Source organism: Eucalyptus grandis, chromosome 9 (genome assembly GCF_016545825.1).
Source record: "Eucalyptus grandis isolate ANBG69807.140 chromosome 9, ASM1654582v1, whole genome shotgun sequence".
NCBI classification, from domain to species: Eukaryota; Viridiplantae; Streptophyta; class Magnoliopsida; order Myrtales; family Myrtaceae; genus Eucalyptus; species Eucalyptus grandis.
In genome coordinates, this window is record NC_052620.1 from 12,471,532 (window position 1) to 12,492,042 (window position 20,511).

General features: G+C 38.0%; 1 protein-coding gene across 1 annotated transcript; it reads left to right on the plus strand.

Moving 5' to 3' along the window:
• The first annotated feature begins 2,555 nt into the window (after nt 1–2,555).
• LOC104418324 (kinesin-like protein KIN-14B) lies at nt 2,556–20,204 on the plus strand. The gene is given in 24 exon segments (XM_010029639.3): nt 2,556–3,032; nt 3,168–3,291; nt 3,375–3,461; nt 4,351–4,521; nt 4,650–4,756; nt 5,187–5,318; nt 5,423–5,601; nt 6,228–6,389; nt 6,944–7,035; nt 7,992–8,143; nt 8,555–8,728; nt 9,334–9,480; nt 10,354–10,542; nt 11,552–11,623; nt 12,538–12,581; nt 12,670–12,889; nt 13,506–13,697; nt 13,837–14,028; nt 14,290–14,443; nt 14,446–14,639; nt 15,096–15,194; nt 18,393–18,533; nt 18,619–18,777; nt 19,282–20,204. Coding segments are annotated over 24 exon segments (3,867 nt in total). The 5' UTR covers nt 2,556–2,795; the 3' UTR covers nt 19,729–20,204.
• Nucleotides 20,205–20,511: the final 307 nt, after the last annotated feature.

Sequence of the window (20,511 nt, forward strand, 5' to 3'; positions counted from 1 at the left end):
ACCGTTTTTTAACCTAAACAAAATTTTAAGGCATTGATCGCCGGTCATGTGCATCATTTGGATTTTATTGTCAATCGTTCGTTATTATTATTTTTTATTCCTAAACAAGCCAATCTAACCACTTAAAACAAAATTAAAGTAAGTGAAATTCGGGAAAAGAACGGGCAAAAGAAAGAAACTAGGAGGAGATGTAGGACATGTCCTCATTTGAACGACCCATTCAAAACTTAGGTGGAGATTCATGACTTGAATTATAATATTTGGGGGTAGACATAAGTTGGGCAGCCTGAATCCCTACCTAATTTTCGCTAAAAATAAAAAATGTGCCATTGCAATGTAGAGTTGACATCTTTCAAAATGGAGAAAAATTACTAAAAAAGTTCTAAATTAATTGTACGAATGCTAATTCAGCAATAAACTTATTAATTTGATTAATTTAGTTCTAAACTTTGTGATAATTTGTCAATATAGTCATTTCGATCAATTTTTATTAGCATTCACTGATGTGATTGTTGGCTATCATATGTTGCTCGACTAGCACTTATGTGAATGATTTTTGTGCTCTTTATAAAATTTTCTGAATTTATTATTATTTTTTTCCTTCTTCCTTCACTGTCCACGCATGAGGGATTTTTTTTTTCTTTTTTGTTGTAATTATTCCTCCTAAAGGAATAGGACCACTACCTTATAGGCAAGGTGTTAGTAATTTAATTGTTTTGGAACCTCCTGAAATGACAGATGGTCCTGGAGAAAGACATGGACATGGTTCGTGGTTGGCTTAGCCCCACCACTGTCCGCCGCCGGTGGTAATGAAATTTCCACTTCATCGTTCATCATTGATTGAGGTGCAAAACGATAATTCCCATCTTTTTATTATTACCCATCATTATATTATTACATCCATTGAGAAGAGGAGATTTAATTTCTTTTCCAGTATTCTTAACACCTTTGGAATCTGGAGTAGTTTCAAAACACACAGGAGAAAGAAACGTGAGCATTTAAGTTTGAAATTTGGTGAGGAAAATCGAAATGGACCGAAGAAAAGGCTTTCTCGAAGTAAATGAGTCATGAATGAGTGAATTTGCTTATTCAAATATGACAGAAAACAATCGAGAAGAATGGATTCTTGAACTCGCAATCAACATTGTCCATAAATGGGAGAAGTTCTCAAACTGTGATTAATCCTTCCTAATCAACACAGTCATGACTCACCAACTATATGTGTAATGGCACATTACTTCTTTAAAGTCATCATCGAACTTAAACTTACGATGAGTCAAATCCAGGTGCTTTACAAGATCAGAATTTTTGGGCAAATTTCAAGATTTAAAGTTGCCCGCTTTTCGTGAGACCAAAGAAAAAAAGTTTGGGGCAAGATTAAAACCAAGTTAAAAATGATGCTTTTGGTAAAACATAATAAAGAAAAAAGTTCGGCCAGAACGGGCACCCACTTCATAATTCGTGCTTTTTAAGGAAAATTTTACCTTTTTCCAAATCAAACATTGTCGAGATGGCCCATTAAAAGTGGGCATTTACACAAATAAATCATGTCGACATTTATATTAATCATATATAGTACTTTTTTTATATTTTTGTCTTCTTTTAAGGTGATCTTTTCTTTCTACCAAGAAAAGAAAATCATAATCTTTTCTGGGCCAGACAAAGTCGGCCAACTCATCTCATCACCAGACAGGGCCGGTGCCACGTCATCCGAAACCCACCACACATTTTCGGCTCCCGGGGGAAAGCTGAGGAGTGAAGCAAATCCTAAGTCCTCACCCGCGCACGTCGTCCTGCCCCGCGCCCTCCGTCTTTAAAAATCAAATTTTCATTCTCTCTCTCTCTTCCCCACCAATACAAAAAAATAATTTAATCGGGTCGGGTAGCGGAAAAGGTAATAATGGCGATGGCTTCGAGAGCGAGGCGTGAAGCGGTAACGCGGAGCCCCAAAGCAAAAGAGCGCCTCTCATCATTAATCCTTTTCTTTTTTTAATTCATTTTCTATCCCAAAACAAAAATGACAAATAATCCCCAAACTTTCACTTGATATATGACGTGATCTTAAAATTTTAGCCCAATTCACAATATTGTTCATAAACTTTTAATTTTCATGAATTTTATTTATAAATTAGTTTTTGAACTATATGAAAATATTCATCAATATCCTTTAATTTATTTAAATCTAGAGATTAATTTGAACATGTATGAAAAGTTCATGATCCTTAAATTTTTTATAAATGTTTAAATTTGTTTTTGGCCATATGAAACTATCAAATGTTATTTTTTCATTAATTTAAATTCACAAATAACGTTGAACATTCTCAAATAGTCTAAAAATTTATAGATCATATAAATAAATTAAAAAAATTATATTAAATAAATTAAAAATTTAGGACGATATTATATATCAAGTTAAAATTCAGGAATGACAATAATCAAAAGAACAAAATCGTTAAAGTTAGAAGACGACTAATGTCATTATCTCTATAAAGAAAAAGAAAATTTCGCGGGCGTCGAAAGACAACGACGTATCGACCCCGGCCGCACCACCACCTCCCATTTATGGTCTGGCGAGGGGGAGGGGAAGACAAAAAGCTCTCGTGACCAGTAGCAATGGCAGAGGCGGAGCTCTGAGAAGAAGAAGACGAAGAAGGAGAAGATTAGCCGATTCTCTCTCTACTCCCCCTGCGCGTAGAGAGAGAAGCTAAGGCTCTCTCTCTCTCTCCCCTCTCTCGGCGCCGTCGGCTCGGCTCGGCTCGGCTCGGCTCGGTAGGGCTCGGTTGCAGGCGCCGGCAATGTCGGACCCGAGGAGCAACCGGTGGAAGTGGGAGGTGAGCGGCTTCGAGCCGCGGAAGTCGTCGTCGATCTCCTCCGCCTCCTCCTTCGACGCCGACGACCAGCACCGGCCGAGCGCCCCCCTCGTCCGGCGGTACTCGATCTCCGGCGCCCCCGCCGCCGTCCCCGCCGCCTCCTCGCCGCCCTCGCAGCTTCCGCTGGCCTCCAAGGTCCAGCGGCTCGCGGACAATGTCCAGGTTTTTTCCGAAACGCTCCGATCGTCTCGCGCTCCCGATTGAGTTGGGGGATTTGCCTGTTTGGAATTTTCGTTTCTGCTTCGGTCGATTCCTTCTCTATTGCCGAGCTCTGAGAAGAGCGATTTCTGGATGCAGCTTGCGAGGCAGGATTACTTGGAGCTGAGACAAGAGGCGAGCGAGCTGCAGGAGTATTCCAACGCGAAGCTCGATCGAGTCACGCGCTACCTCGGCGTTCTCGCTGACAAGACGCGGAAGCTAGGTGAGGCGGTGCGGCGTCTGTTGTGCCTCGACGCGCGTTTGCTTTCTCATTTCGGTTTTTGACAGCTTCTGTGCTTATGTCAGATCAAGTCGCCCTTGAAGGCGAGGCTAGGATAGCACCGCTCGTCAGTGAGAAGAGGAAGTTGTTCAACGAGTTGTTGACATCCAAAGGTCAGTCTTTGGTTTCTTAATTGAGTTCTCCCAGGGGCGGAAGTACTTGGATACATGAGCCGATGATTCAGAAAATTTCTAGTTTGAATTGCATCATTTTCGGGATAATGTTCCTGTCAGATTGATGGGTAGAGATAGCTTTGCTTGTATGGCAATTTTGCAGTGTGTAGTAGGAGGACAAAACTTGAGATCGCACTGTTAGCTGCCAGTTTGTATCATTGTTAGTCTGAAAAATTGAGCTGTTTGTTAGTTCAGGACTGTTTATGATTCATTAATCTGTAAATGGAGACTAGATATCAAGAACGGAAATGATTTTTTACTCTCTGTATCTTCTTCTTCCTACATTAGGATCAGTTCTGATACTTTTATTGATGGTTACATAGAAATTGAATCTCTTGGATTAAACTAATGGGAGAACTCTCAAGAAAGATTTTCAGACAAGGGTTCGGTCACCTGTGACATAATTTCCATTTGGACTCCTTTCACATCATCAATTCACCATTGATTGCCCAATCACTAGATTGGTCGACCTAAGTTATACTAATAGTGTTTAAGTGAGAAGGACAGATCATCTTCAAGCCATTTGGTTGGCTATGAGTGTAGGAGGTGCACACGTTAATTAACTGTTTGGTTTAGAAGTTGGGCTATTTGTTAGTTAGTTGCTGAGGGACTATAGTTCAATTGGTTACTCTTTAATGGAAGCACAGAAATTGATCAAGATAGTGAATTTCTCTCTTCTTGGTGTGCTCTCTTCTCTTATTATAATAATTTGTTTAAACAGCTCCTCTTCAATTTCAAGTCCTCCCTTTCTGAGGCTGTATGAAGTTTTTTGGTGAAATTTATGGGTATTTTCCTTTCCTATATGATTTGAAGATGCTTTTAATTTCAGGAAACATAAAGGTATTCTGTCGTTCGAGACCATTGTTTGAAGATGAAGGTCCCTCTGCTGTAGAATTCCCTGATGATCTTACTATCCGTGTCAACACTGGTGATGAGACCAGTACAAATCCTAAGAAAGATTATGAATTCGATAGGGTGTATGGACCTCATGTGGGACAGGGTGAGCTAGAAAATGATTCATTTTGTTACATAACAGGCAGCATTTGAAAATATTTTTGGTATATACTAGCTATGTGGCTGGTTTGTTTGGAGGTTTGTTATCTTACAGTAGCACTGGTGCATGTGCAGCTGATATATTTAATGATGTTCAACCGATGGTTCAATCAGCTTTGGATGGATTTAATGTGTCAATATTTGCTTATGGACAAAGTAACTCAGGAAAGACGCACACTATGGTCTCTCTCTCTCTCTCAAACATGCTCCCATTGAATAATATCTCCCTATGAGCTAAATATCCAAGTATTTGGGTATGGCTTTTTAGATAAAGTATTTTGTTTATTATTTTTATTGCATTCAAAAGGGAGCTGATCTGGAATGAGGATGTGTTTTGTGAATTATGCATGTATGGCTGCCATTACGGGCACGGTCCAGTAATGCAGATACTTCTGTCAGATATTGGTCTTATATCATGTCTGAATTTAAGGAGCTAAAAGTTCTGCTGCTTGCATTTCTTAGATCTGATTGTCATTGGTTTGATCTTTGGCAATCATAGTTATCTGAATGAGGGCCTTTGTAACATTATGATGAACCACGTTCACCCACCATGTCATTCCACAAAATTCTGATATGGAAGTTGACATGATGGTGTTTTTTGATGCTTTTCAGGAAGGATCTAGCCATGATCGTGGTCTATATGCTCGTTGTTTTGAGGAGTTCTTCGATTTAGCGAATTCAGATGCAACTGCTACATCTAGATATGACTTTTCTGTCACAGTTTTTGAACTCCACAATGAACAGGTTTCTTTTCTTTTTTACTCACCATAAATAGCTTCAAGTTAGGTGTTCTGAACGTGTGCGTTTTGTCTTGATGTAATCGTGCTTCCACATGCTTATTTATGTAGGTACGAGATTTGGTGCGTGAATCAGGAAGGAATTTATCGAAAGTCTGCATGGGATCTTCGGATTTTTTTGTTGAACTTACACAGGAAAAGGTCGACAATCCATTGGATTTTTTGAAGGTTCTGAAAGACACATTTCAAAGTCGAGGAAATGATGTTTTGAAGTTCAATGTTTCTCACTTGTATGGTTTGAATTCTACGCACCCTCTCTTGTTGCTTTTCTGGGTTTTGTGCTTTCTTGATATATTATGATGACAGTGTTAGCTAGAAACTTCATTTTGCTGAAGGGTGAATAACTGTGCAATTTTTTCTTTTTGAAAGAATTCAAAAATAATTTGTGAGGATACAAAGAATGAAAAATAAATTTGAGCAATTAGCACAGATAGACAAACCAGTGATGTTTCAAGCCAAGCTTCTGAAATGTACAATGATGTTTTCCTTAGATATTAGGAACAGCATTTGTTCATACCTTTCGTAATCAGAGTTTCAAGCCCCTCTTGGCTGCTTTATCCTCATTAGATGGATTAGTTTGTTTGGCTGAAATTATTTATAGGTATTACATGGAAGAGGATGCTACTCAACCTAGTTGTTTACTTTTACTTTCAGGGAGTACCACACCTTAATAATTTTAGGAGAGGATTTTTTCTTTTACTTTTAAAGTCAAAGCTGAACACTATTGATACACATGATAATTACAAAACGTTATACTTGATTAAGTACATGGCAGTGACCTCTAACCTTCCCACACCTAAGCCATTGTTCAGTTTTAATTGATACTTTTTGACGCATTCTCCTGTTATAAAATCAGAATTGTGACAATCCATATATCCTACAACAACTTGGTTACTGGAGAAAACCTGTATAGCAAGCTTTCTCTTGTTGATTTGGCTGGAAGTGAAGGGTTGAATGTGGAAGATGGTAGTGGGGAGCGGGTGACAGAACTTCTACATGTTATGAAGTCACTTTCTGCGTAAGTCTTGGCTTGTTCGCTGTCATTCTTATTATTGTTACTGTGTAGTGACTTTATGTTAGTATCAATATTTCAGTAGTGGTTGCTATACTGTTTCTGGCTTTCTTACCCCCTTTTGATGAGTTACTGCCAGTGCTTGCTTTCTGGCAGTATATGAACATCAGAAGACACAAATCTTGCTTGACACTGATTATCCACTACTTTTGAATTGCTAGGCTTGGTGCTTCAGACCTATCTATGTTCTCAACCATAATTTAGTCAATGAAAGAAGTCCAAACTTATCACTTTCGAAATGCTAATCTTGTGTTTCTTTACTTTGTCATTAAGTGGAAGCAGATCTTAGTTGTGGATTGAATTTGTAGAACGGTCTATTGATCTCTAGTAATAACTCTGATATTCTGGAGTGCCCTTGGGCATGGGTTGTTGATGTAGAATGGAGACATTCAGACATTACCTCTTATGTTTCTATAAACTTATAAGATTTAAAATATTGATTAAATGGTTTTTTTTTTCTTTTGTTGATATAATGTTTTATGATGTCTTTCATTTTGTAGGTTGGGGGATGTTTTATCTTCATTGTCATCAAAGAAGGATATCGTTCCATATGAGAATTCAACACTAACTAGAGTGCTTGCTGATTCACTAGGTACCTTTTGTCAGTGACTTGGTTGCATATATGATGATTGGATTTTCTGAAGGTGGTGGATATTAGAAGTGCGTGTACTAGCTAGTGCCTGTTAGGATATCACAAGTTCTCTCTATCTCTTTTTTATAAAACTTTAATGGTACAAAAATGGTGAACTTTAGTCAACATCTTCAATTAATAATTCTTGATAGAAAGAACTTGGAATTTTGGACTGCCTGATGAAGAGAAATGGAATTTTAATAGCTGATACCTTTTCAATGGATCAGAAAATTCATGGAAGGGATAGGACATATCTAATGCAAAGTATCTTGCGAAACTGTTCACGCTATGTTATTCAGTGTATATATTTTACTGGGCTGCATTTTGCTTTGAAATATTTAGCCTTAAGATATTTTCAAATAAGTTTGTGGATGGCCTTTCCTTTGTTTCATATTATAGGTTATATTCCATCAACACTCTTTGGTGCTTTGGTGGTGGATAATCTAGGTTGTTGTTTAACAGATGTTATTTTGCTTAGAAAGCTCCTGATTACCCGCATTGATGTTACTGTCCTCTTAGCTGCTAATATGTGTTCATGATGATACCTGCAGTTTTGTGGGGAAGTGTCTCATCTTTGCAAAATGACTGTTTCCTACATTTTTTTTTGTTTTTTTTTTTGTTTTGTTTTTTTTTAATTTGAGCCTAAAACTGTAGTTCATGTTCACTCCTATGGCACCAAAGGACCATCTTGAATATGACGCTTATTGACAAATATTGACTTTATTCTAGAATGTCGTGTGCTGTCACTGTTTTCATGGTGTCCTTGTTTCGGCTAATGAATTTATGATCATATATGAAGGTTGCACCTTTTCTTTTCTCCTTGAGTCTCAATTAAAACATTGAGCAAAGAAACCTTTCAGTGACAGACATTAATTTCTGATGGCTTGTTCATTTTCTTTTGCTAAATGTCTCTACAGGCGGAAGCTCCAAGACTCTGCTGATTGTTAATGTGTCTCCTGATGCATCAAATGTATCTGAGACATTATCATCCCTTAATTTTGCTTCCAGAGCACGAAATGCTATGCTCAGCCTTGGAAACAGAGATACGATAAAGAAATGGCGGGACGTTGTATGTTCTGTATTCCCTGGTAGACTGAACCGTAGTTGGGATTTTTGGTTGAACTAGTGTCGATAGTCTATGGGCACGAACCCACATTAGAAAATATTGTTTGTTTCTCCCCTTAAAGCTTTTTGATTTTTATGGATGTGAGAAGGTGTCCATTGCTGACTTCACCTTTTGGTCGCCTGTTGCCTGGATAATTTGTCTTGTCAATTTTTTTTAAATTTCTAGTTATCATGAGCATACTCTTTTCAGCTTTGTCCCCTGTGATGTGATATGTCCAATATTTTTGTCATTATGAAAGAATGTTAAAGCACTTTAATACCGAATTTCTGGCCCCTGTGAATATTTCTATTGTTTGTCATCAAAAAGAGGAAAAAGCACTGAATTTTTGCAGGTGCGTGTCTTTATCTTATTTAGGCCAATGATGCGAGGAAGGATTTGTATGATAAAGAGAAAGAATTACAAGATGTTAAACAAGAGGTTTTGGGGCTAAAACAATCGTTGAAAGATGCAAATGATCAATGTGTCCTCCTTTTCAATGAAGTTCAGAAGGCATGGAAGGTCTCCTATACTCTGCAGTCAGATTTGAAGGTGTGCAACTTCATAGTGGCATTTCTCCAAGTTTTGCGTGGAACTTGTATGATGATCATTTACTTCGGTTGATGATTATGTCATTTGCACTCCTGATTAATGCTGGCTTCTCTGAGGAAAAATGTGTCCCAGATTTATTTGAGCAACCTCTTTGAACAGATGAATTTGTTTGGGGCAAGATTTCCATGTAGTTGTCCTCCAAATGACCGCCTTTTCCCAAGTGAATTAGATACTATACTCCAAAGAAAACTTTTTCTTGTAATGTTAGTTCAATGGATGCTAATGGTTGATAGACATATTGTTCTCTATCTACATCTTTTATCCTCTGTGAAATACATTTTTGATGATGGATTCCCATGCAGTGTTGCATTTGGTTTTTAATAAATGTTGTAGTGTGAAATTTTTATCAAATTTGTAGTTATGATGAAGTTTCTGGGAAATATTAACGATGTTAACACCCATAATTACCTTCTCCCTTGTCTGTAGTATGTGCATAAGCAGTTCAATATAAATCCAGGAAAATGTGGTGTTTTAATTTCGAAATGATTTCCATCTGTGGTTTTCATTAGGATTATTTACTGAAATCATAACTTTTTCTGATGCAGTCTGAGAACATAATGCTGGCAGATAAGCATAGGATTGAAAAGGAGCAGAATGCGCAGCTCAGAAATCAACTTGCTCAACTGGCACAGCTGGAGCAGGCTCAGAAGCTGCAGATACAGCAGCAAGATTCAACTATTCAGTCTTTGCAAGTTTGTCTTATTTGAAACTTAATGCTTTTCAGCTTGTGCTTTATCATCTGTTTCACCACTAGGTTGATCATATGCTTTGCTGTTCTTTTATGGATCTTGGATTCTTGGAATTTGCCTGTTTGAACTCTTGAAACATGCTTTTTATGGTTATAGTTTTGATGATGGTCCTATTTGTGTGAAATAAACCACCAAATATTACTGGAAAAAGTTGATGTAATTTTAGTTTATATATGATGGGAACAATTGATATTGCTCCAAAGTTTTGTTGAAGTACAGAGATGTTGGTGTCTGTATGTGGTCTTTGTGTGCCTTTAAGTAGGAGCATATGCTTGTGTGCCCGTGCTTTCTCATTGGTGTATATGTCTGCGGGCTTGCAGATGCCGTCTCAACATCCACAAAACTGCATGGGGGCATTTGTATGTACCTCAATTTGGTACACATAGTTCTGCTGCAATAACATATAATGGGAACGCATTAGACAATTTGTATCTGTTAAGTGCATTGATTGCTTTTCATTCTTATGTCATGATCTGTATGCCTTATCTGTGTTTCAGGTTATCTGGTCACTTAGTTACTGATTTAACAAGGCGTAGTGCAGCCAAGTCATTTGGAAGCTAGTCTTTGTATCTCCTTGTCCTGCCATGAATTGTTTTCCCTCCTTTTTGGTTTAATTAGGATGTTACTTCACTTAGATGTAGAAATTTATGCATGCGATAAAGAAATATGTGCATGGTGCAAGTCTCGTCTGTGAGAATGCTTTGGGTTTATGGTCATGAGATACTAGAAAGTCAGATATGTGATATGCTTCTGCTTCTAGCTTCAAATGCAACTCTGTATTGAAGTTTTTCTCTTGCCCTTATTTTCGTAATGCAGGCCAAGATTAGAAGTCTTGAGCATGAGCTTAATGAAGCCCTTCATTCAAGTGAAACTAAGTCAAAATCAGATGTAGATTCAGGCCTTGAAGTACAATCGCTTCCGAAAGCTATGAGTGATTCAATGGATTCTTCCATAGTGACCAAGAAACTTGAAGAAGAGCTAAAAAAACGCGATGCATTAATTGAGGTATGTTCATTCACGTGGGTATTTTGTTGTATGATCAATTCTATATGCCTTTCTGCTTGTTTCCCCCTTCTCCAAATACTCTCGTTCTCCTTCCTTTGAGTGCACATGAGGAAAGAGAAAAATCTGTGGTCTCTTTTCCCCCATTAGGTGTTACTTTCTTTTGATGCAAGTAACAATTACTAGAGTAGGTGCGTCTATAGTCTAATTGCTTTATGCTGATCCTGTAATTCTTTCAATTATTTTCCATGAGAAAATTATCCCACCAGAAAAGGATATGTTTGGTATTTTGCCTTCTCTTTTTTGGTTAAAGGTCGTCAACCTGTTTGGTTGGTGGTTTCCTCTGCTGTGATGTGTTAGGTAGTCATTGAAAGAGTTATGTTGTTTATCTTTCTTCTCTTTCATTTGCACTCTCTGTGCTTTTGTTGTGATTTATTTCGGTGGAGATGGATGCGTCGTGAGAGGGTAAAGATTGGGCATTACGCTTGTGCTGCTCACATATTGACAAGGAAGATACTAACAACCAATAGAATCTGAAATCAGAACCAGGGCTAGTGGCTTCCGGTGTTTGTGAGTGTAGCGAATCCAAATTACTTTATTAAAGCATGGAATGTCATGATTATATTTTCTTCAGCAAAAGGAGCAGCTGTAACAATTCTACATGGAACAATTTTTATGTCAGCTAAGCAGATCAGTTGTGAATGTTGGAAACTAACATAAAAACATAAGTTGATCTTGTGGGTCCTTTGGCTTGAGGTGATAATCATATTTTTGAAATGTTCTGTTTATTTTTTATATGCTCGTTTAGTTTGTAGCTGTGATTGTTTGCCAAACAATGGGCTTCTTTGTTTTCAACATGTCTAAATTTTATGTGGGCAATATGTTGGAAAAATTGTAGTTTCATAACAGGCGAATTTAGAAAGTAGTTAATTTCTAATAAAATAGTGTATATGCAGTCTCTATCTGGATGTCAATAAGACTTGATGCGTGTGATAATGAATTACTTTTGCAGAGATTGCATGAGGAGAACGAGAAACTGTTTGATAGACTCACGGAAAAAGCTTCATTGACCAGTTCACCCCAGGTAAAGTCTTTTTCCTGTTAATACTATAATTTTACCTGGCAGTGCCATGATGCCAGGGGAAGAACTGCAGATGGACTCTGCTAGTGCCTCAGTTTCTTGGACTGCTGTATTCAGTTCGTATCTATGGCTATTAGTCTCGTTATCCTCTTCCTTGACTTTTTTTGAGAGCCGCAATGGCTCTTGGGTTGCAAAGCATCTGTAGACAACTGTGAGGTCCCACCTGGGGCTTGAGTGGATCCACAATTGTTTAGACTTTGGATTGGAGTAGCACAATTGTGCTTAATCTTCACAGCCTCAGTTATCAGTTTATCATTTCCAGTGCAAGTCTGTAGGTTTGCTTATGGTCATTGTTCTGCGAAAAAATTGGTGAACCTTTACTTGACTCTCGTGCTATCAGCAGCAGTTCATTGTGATGAGATGAGTTCTATGTTAGTAACTCGGTTGTGACTTGTTTGTAAGTTGTAGAGTTCCAATGGGTGCTGAATTTTACATGGTCCAATTTATATGAGTTGGGAGAGTATAATTTGGGTCATAAAAGGGGATGTAATTTGGTTCATCCTTAGATTAGAGCTGCACTAACAATGAATTTGGCAAATAATATGTTTAGGGAAATTAAAATTCGTTTAGATTAAACCTTTGAACTTGCAGTAAATTTCATTTGGGTTCATCCATGCTGACTAAGAATCAACTCAGCCTCTTTTTACTCATGGGCTAAAGTGAAAGGCATTTGACTTTGTCTGCTTCCTCTATTGTTTTCATGGGCTGTAATTGGCTTTTCATATGTGGAGGCTTCTACTCCATTGACTAAGTTTTTTTATATTTTTGGGTGATTATGCAAGGTGCTCTTCAGTTTACTTCTTTATTTTGGTAAGGATACTTTCTCAGATTTCTGATATGCTTATCATTCTTTTTAGATATCAAGTCCATCATCGAAAGGAACTGCAAACATGCCATCTCGGTACGTTTCTGAGATGAAACTTGCTTTTTGTGATTCTAGCCTACACCATGTTTCACATTGTCCATTCTTCCATTGTCGGTTTTTCCAGGACAAGTAACAACAATGTTGGACGTACTCTGGATGTTGTTCCTTCGCCATTAAGTGCTGAAAAGTCTGCCAGTTCAGTTGCTCTGGTCAAAGCAAGTTCCGAGAAAGTTAAAACTACACCAGCGGGAGAATACTTGACTGCAGCATTGAATGACTTTGATCCGGATCAGTATGACAGTCTTGCTGCCATTTCTGATGGAGCAAACAAACTCTTGATGTTGGTATGCTTACTTAATGATATTCACGTGCATTTGAAAAATAATGAGGGGTGTTCATTAAGTGGAAAAGAAAAACATTCTGATGAATGTTTCATCACTGGTTTGTCATTCAACATGTATAAAGTTTTATCTTTTTGTGGATAGTAGTTTCATGATCGAATCGCTATCAATTGGTGTGCTTTGTCTTTGGTAAAGAATCATTTTCGTAATTTTTAAATGATTCTACATGACTTCTAATGAATCTACATGCTAATTTTATGTCTTTAAACATTTGACATATTCAATGTCAAAGAAAACTCAATGTTCAAGTGCCAGAAACAGAAGCATGAGCAAAAAGCTAAAAAGAAGTAATTGCAAGTACAGTATATTTCATGAATATACAATTTCTGGTCTCCCCGAAATTGGTCCTGAATGATAATTTATTTAAACTATTTTAGAAAGAATTACAGCATGCTGGTGAATGGATGTTTCAAAAATAGAAAGATACTGTGGTCGTTTATGACATTTTATTTGTCTAATTTAGTATTTACTCCATTCTGCATAATTTCGTTATTTCTGTTGATAATGGTGAACTTCTTAAAATATATCATAGTTAATTGCCAATATTATGGTAGTGCAGGTTTTGGCTGCTGTCATCAAGGCAGGTGCTTCCAGAGAGCATGAGATTCTTGCAGAAATTAGAGATGCTGTTTTTACGTTTATTCGTAAAATGGAACCAAAGAGAGTTATGGATACCATGCTTGTCTCACGTGTCAGGATATTGTATATTCGGTCTTTGCTTGCTAGATCACCAGAGCTGCAGTCTATCAAGGTAACAATTTCGGATATCTCCTTTAGGCTTCAATTTCTGCTGTCAGCATTTAATAATATGCATGTTATTTGGATTTTTATGTATCTGACTAAACATTTCATTTTACACCTGGTGTTTGTTGTCATTCTTTCAACTGTAGGTTTTGCCTGTTGATTGCTTCTTAGAAAAAGTAAATTCTGGACGGAGTAGAAGCTCTAGCCGAGGTAACAGCCCTGGGAGATCACCTGTACGATATGTTGACGAGCAGATCCAGGGCTTCAAAGTCAACATAAAGCCTGAGAAAAAGTCTAAGTTTTCTTCAGTAGTCTTAAAGCTTCGAGGTATCGATCAGGTTTGTGCTGTTCTTCTAGTGTTGCTAATCTTTTGAAAGACATGAAAGATACACCTGCCACCAATCTAAAACCATATAGAAATTGGTGTAAACAACAGAACTATGTTGAAGGGCATCTTTAGTCTAGCCCCATTTTAATTTATATCATGAGCTTCTTGCTCATATTAATTCCTGTATATGGTTATTATCTGGGATATTGCTCATGAATTCTCAGTATTTCAACCTCTCACTCTTTTACCAAATGCTATAACACCTTTTTAGGAAACTTGGAGGCAACATGTCACTGGAGGAAAACTCAGAGAAATAACGGAAGAGGCTAAAAGCTTTTCTATTGGAAATAAGTCCCTTGCTGCCCTCTTTGTGCATACTCCAGCTGGGGAGCTGCAGCGGCAGATTAGGTCTTGGCTTGCAGAAAACTTGAGTTCCTCTCTGTGACTGGAGATGACGCAATGGGAGGAACAGCTGGTCAGTTAGAACTTCTCTCTACTGCCATTATGGATGGTTGGATGGCTGGACTTGGCGCTGCTCTGCCTCCCAACACAGATGCTCTCGGTCAGCTTCTATCAGAGTATACCAAGAGAGTTTATACTTCTCAATTACAGCACCTGAAGGTAGGTTTTGATCAATGGTGGACTTCATCAATTGGATGCATCAAACATGCCACTGCAGCATAATTGCATAATTTTGAACAAATGAGTGCAATTATCTGGCGATTTTAGGGAGTGACCCTTGATGGGAGGTTGTGTGTTTTTCATTATTCCCTGTTCATTATGCATGTGTTGTAGCTCCTGAGAAACATTACTTATGTTTAGATGCGCAAATTGCTAGCATCACGGATGCAATCATGGGGTGCCTGTGTGAGGCAAGCAAACCTACCTATTATCCACCCCTTGAAGAATATGAAACTTGTACTTAGACAAATGACCTGTTGCTTTATAAGGAGAGTAGATGAATCCAGGAAAGAACAAAACTCACGATGTCTGGGTCGTCTAACGGAACTTATACTTCAGTCAATAACCTATTGTCTTTATTATTAAGATGATGCTAATTTCCATGGCTTACATCAGGATATTGCTGGAACCCTGGCAACAGAAGAGGCAGAAGACTTGGCACATGTAGCAAAGCTTCGTTCAGCTCTTGAATCTGTTGATCATAAGAGAAGAAAGGTACTCCTCTCTTCTATATTACCGCTACTTGGGGCCTATATATACAAATTTAACATGATTATAGATGAATATATGAACTCTTAAATAGCAGTTGATATTAAAAAGTGACATACTTTCATATATATATTTTATATATACATATATATGTATATATTTCCAATGCTTGGAAATTTCGGGTGTTTCCATGGTCAAGTATGAAGTTATGCCATATTGGTGTACTAGTATAAAAACTTCTCAATGCACAAGCTGAAAATTTGCGGATTTTAGATTACACTTTGGTTTCATAATATTGCATGCCATCAATTGTGAATAGAACAGTTGGATTTGCATGAATTTTTATCTAATTTTGAGCTGATTATTGAAAGAATTATGTGATGTTTGTGATTGCTTAATTGGTGGGGCTATTTCCTCTCCCTTTCTGGCTGCTTCCTCTTCCTTTCTGGCTGCAAATGCACATTTTCTTTTTGCTTAACACCTAAAATAACTTTCAGATACAATTTGCCCAAGCCTTAAATTTCCACTCCTCTCTTTTTCTGTCGTTTCCTAGTCTACATGCCGTCATGTTCCTATTTCCATCTACAAAATGATGTTTCCTCCCGTTTTGTGTTTCTTCAGTGCATAAGATGAAGAACATTGGCTTCCTCCACCCAAGAAAGGTTAAAAAAAGAAAAAAAGAAAACCAATTGGAACGGATTATTTTGGTAGAAGCTGTTGCATATGTAACATGTTTTCTTCACTTCTTAGCTATCTTAAGATTAAGGAAAGATGAACAAACATTGTCCAAAAATGACAAACCGGTTGTTGGCCAGATGTGAGAGGGTTGTCAATTTCTAGTTGGACAAACATTGTCGAAAAATGACATGAAATCAGCTGTTGGGCGCGTGTGCGCACGAGAGAGAAAGGTCTCTTGTGAATTTCTACATCGACAAACATTGTCACATGAAAGTGGGGGGAGAGAGAGGTCTTTTGTCAATTTCTACTTCGACGAACATTGTCCAAAAATCACATGAAACTGGCTATTGGCAAAGGTGGGGAGGGAGGGAGAAAGGGGGAGAAAGAGAGGTCTTTTGTCATTTTCTACTTCGACGGACATTGTCCAAAAATCACAGGGAGGGAGGGAGGGAGGGAGGGAGGTCTATTGTCAATTTCTACTTCAACGAACATTGTCCAAAAATCACAGGGAGGGAGGGAGGGAGATCGGTATATTGTCAATTTCTACTTCGACGTCAAAAAATCACATGAAACTGGCTGTTGGCAAGGAAGGGAGGGAAGGAGGAGAGAGATCAGTCTATTGTCAATTTCTACTTCAACAAACGTTGTCCAAAAATCACATTAAACTGGCTGTTGGCAAGGGAGGGAGGGAGGGAGGGAGGGAGGGAGGAGGGAGGGAGATCGGTCTATTGTCAATTTCTACTTCGACAAACATTGTCCAAAAATCACATGAAACTGGCTGTTGGCAAAGAAACTGATAATATGGGTGACAAGGGACGAGAAAGGTGTGGTCCATTTAACTAATAATATGGATGAGAAGGGATAAGAGAAAGGTGTGGTCAATTTAACTAATAATATGGGTGTCTGAAATAGTTTTCGGAATTAGTTGACTGTTAATTTGCATTATGCGGTTCTATTCAATTCAGTATCTGTTAGGTCAATTGTTAATCTCCTGAATCGCAAGTGGATCTGTCGCTTGTGGATCTATGATTCTCCACGTATATATCAATTCAAGTGATTCTTTTTTTTGGGTAGGTTTACCCATAATTTAAAGTAAATCTTGTTGCGTTTTAATCTGCAGGCTATATTTTGATAGTAACTAAATAATTGAATATATGCTTTGTACTTTAAAATAAAAGACTAAATAAAATGACAGAAATTTGTAATTTACATTTGAGTGTAATACTTATGTTAATTAAACAATGCGGAATTATCTTCTTTTGCATAGGATCATGACATGTACTTGAATTTCAGTTTTCTTTGTCATGGATCATAAATCTTACTCATTTCATATTTTGTAACATTGTTCACAAAATTGAAATATGCCTAACACAAAATCCTACTTTTAGGAACTGTACTGAATCTTATGATTAAATTCGATTCAATCCTCAATCCTAGACTCGTAAATTTAAGATTTTGATTAACAATACGTATCTGGATTTGACAATTATGTTGAAGGTACTTTTGTTAATACACCACAGAATGTGTGTTTGCATCCAAAGAAAGGTGTGCCAAAGCTGAACCCTTGCTTAATTAGGAAAGTATAGGAGAATGACTTAAAACTATGTTTATTTGATAAATGCATAAACTAGAGGCAGTGGCGCTTTTACTCATCTCTATTACATGATATTGAGTGACTTTCCTTAATGGACATATTGTCCATCTTTAAATAATATTAATTTGCGGTTGGAGGTCGTGTTCTATTTTGGCATTGGATTAGGTGCAGATCTATGCATATATCAGTGGTCACCAGACTTTAATAATTAGTAAGGTCCCAAGTGATCAAAACATGGGTGAATATCAGAGTGGCTCTGCCTTGAGAGTATTCTCAATCATTGAAACACTAGGAACATTTTATTTGAGCGTGCTAGTGAAAGCAACAATAGGACATAAAAGCTTCCATCCTTTCTCTTTTTACGGGGACTGATTGACGTTTCTAATGGAATATACAATGATGATGATGACAAACCAAGCCTTATCCCACTGAGTGGGGTCGGCTATATAAATCCTTTAATCACCTTGTGTTAAATCTTCTGTAAGTGTTAAATGCTGTATATCTTTTCTATCATATCATGCTCCTCCTAGTTAGTGTCCCTTGATCACACTCATTGAAGCATCCAAAGTCATTTGGTTAACTTGAGCAAATATTATTTCTAATTGGTATACTGGAAATAATAAATAATTCGGGCTGTTAGGCCGTGTAATTATATATGTGCATCTATTATGCATTTATATGTTAAAATAGATATTAAAAAAAGAAGAAGCTAACATATATATATATATGTGCATTTGCATTTATAAGTTAAAATAGATATTGTGACTCTTACTCAAAATCGTTGATGATACACATTCCTAAAATGATTTTGAGTATATATGATATTATCAACCTTTATGGTTGTCAAATTCATATTAAAGTCAATTCTTTGATGCTTTGACTTGATTGACTTAGTTCTTTCTTTTTGCTCCTTATGTTTCAAACAAAATCAGATTTTGCAACAAATGAGAAGTGATGCGGCCCTATTAACACTGGAAGGTGGTAGTTCACCCATTCGCAATCCTTCCACTGCTGCTGAAGATGCGAGATTAGCATCTCTTATTTCTCTTGATGGCATATTGAAGCAAGTCAAGGTTTTAAGACTGTTCTTTGTACTTATTTCCCATTGTGTGTGCCTAGCCTATGTACAAAGTAAGGAGGCTGGTTGTTTTTGAGCAGGATATAACGAGACAATCATCAGTCAACACCTTGAGCAGAAGTAAGAAGGTAGCAATGCTAGCATCTCTGGATGAACTGGCAGAGCGGATGCCTTCTCTCCTCGACATTGACCATCCTTGTGCCCAAAAACAAATCTCTGATGCCCGTAGTGCTGTTGAGGTTTGTTGACCTTGAAAAAAATCCTCAATCCTGCAGATTCCTTTTTCGGGTTACGGTGATATTCATATGCATCTATACCATATTGCAAAGAACCATGCAGGATCTCATAGAAACCGACAATCATTGTCAGTTATCAGTAAGTAAAATGTTGGATGATTAGGGAAATGTCCTATAGATCTGCGTAACAATAACAGCAAAGTCTTTGGGCAAAGAATCAGACCACGAGGTTTTGATGGCAGAACTTTCTGACGGTCCAAGTGTTTAGTTGAACGGTCTATATCAAAGGTCATTGTGGAGGCTTTCATGCTTCCTAAGACCTTGCTTTTGAACTTAAAGTCACCCTTGCTCTAGACTTCAATCGTATAGAGTAATCCCCCAATTCCTGAAAGAAGTATTCAAAAAGGCAAAAGCAAGTAACGAGAATTTGATCAGGATTTGCACCTCCTTATTGATACAATATAATAGTTTTTACTGGGTCATTCATTCTTTGATTTGCCGCTGCAGTCAATTCCTGAAGATGATAAGCAGGAACAGTTGCATACTTCCAGACCTGTGGATTCGGGGCCTGCAGTAGACACGGATGTGGCTCAGTGGAATGTCCTGCAGTTCAACACAGGCTCAACAACTCCGTTCATCATCAAATGTGGAGCCAACTCTAACTCAGAACTGGTTATCAAAGCAGACGCCCGTGTTCAAGAACCCAAAGGCGGTGAAATTGTGAGGGTGGTTCCCAGGCCATCTGTTTTGGAAAATAAGAGCTTGGAGGAGATCAAACAGCTCTTCTCCCAACTACCCGAGGCTCTAAGCTTGCTCGCCCTTGCACGGACGGCAGATGGGACCCGTGCTCGGTATTCCAGGCTGTACAGGACCTTGGCCATGAAGGTGCCGTCGCTTCGGGATCTAGTGGTCGAGTTGGAGAAGGGCGGTGTGTTGAAGGATGTTAGACCTTGAAATCGGTGTTCCCTTGTGTATTCCCACTGGACTCGCTGTCGCCGAGGTCTTTTTGTAAGGTTGACGAGAGGAGATTTTTCTTCTGTTCACTCGTCCGTTCTTGGGATAGCTTCTATCAGTTTTTTGGTGGGTTTTGAGTGGTGAGCAGAAGTGTGTAAGAAACCGTAGGTATTGTAATTTTGTCCAGGGCTAAGCCGATGGCTTCTTCAATGTAAAGATGAGATTACTGTATAGCTCGATTCTTGGGGGATCGGTTGGAGTGATAATTATGCGGCTTAAGCAGCTGTTTCACCCAATGTGCTAAATTCTAATGTCCCATGTCTCATGTCATGACTCACGAGCATGTGACCTTTGCAAATTGAGAGATCACCTTAAGTGATTTGTCGTTCAGCAATTACATTCAAGTGGTTATCTTGTGTGGTTATTTAGAAAACAGCTTTTTGAGGCTTGGCCCATGTAGAGCATGTCTTATGGAATATGTGGTTTTTTTCTTGGAGAATTTGGTAGTTGAATGTATCAATACAAGATTCGTTTTCAAATCATAATGGCCGGCAGCAATTGAGGGGAAATTTAATGGTCCCACGGTCGAGGTGAAGGCCATCCACGCCTTACTATTCGAGATGGATTTGGGGATTGATCCCGCAAAATGTTAGTGGAACCACTAATTGGTACATTTGATGAGTCAATATACTTCCCGTTCTTTAAGTTGGTTATGTTATGTGGATTCTAGATGCTGACGAGAGCTTGCTAAGATGTTAGGGGAACCACTAAAAGTGCTTTTCT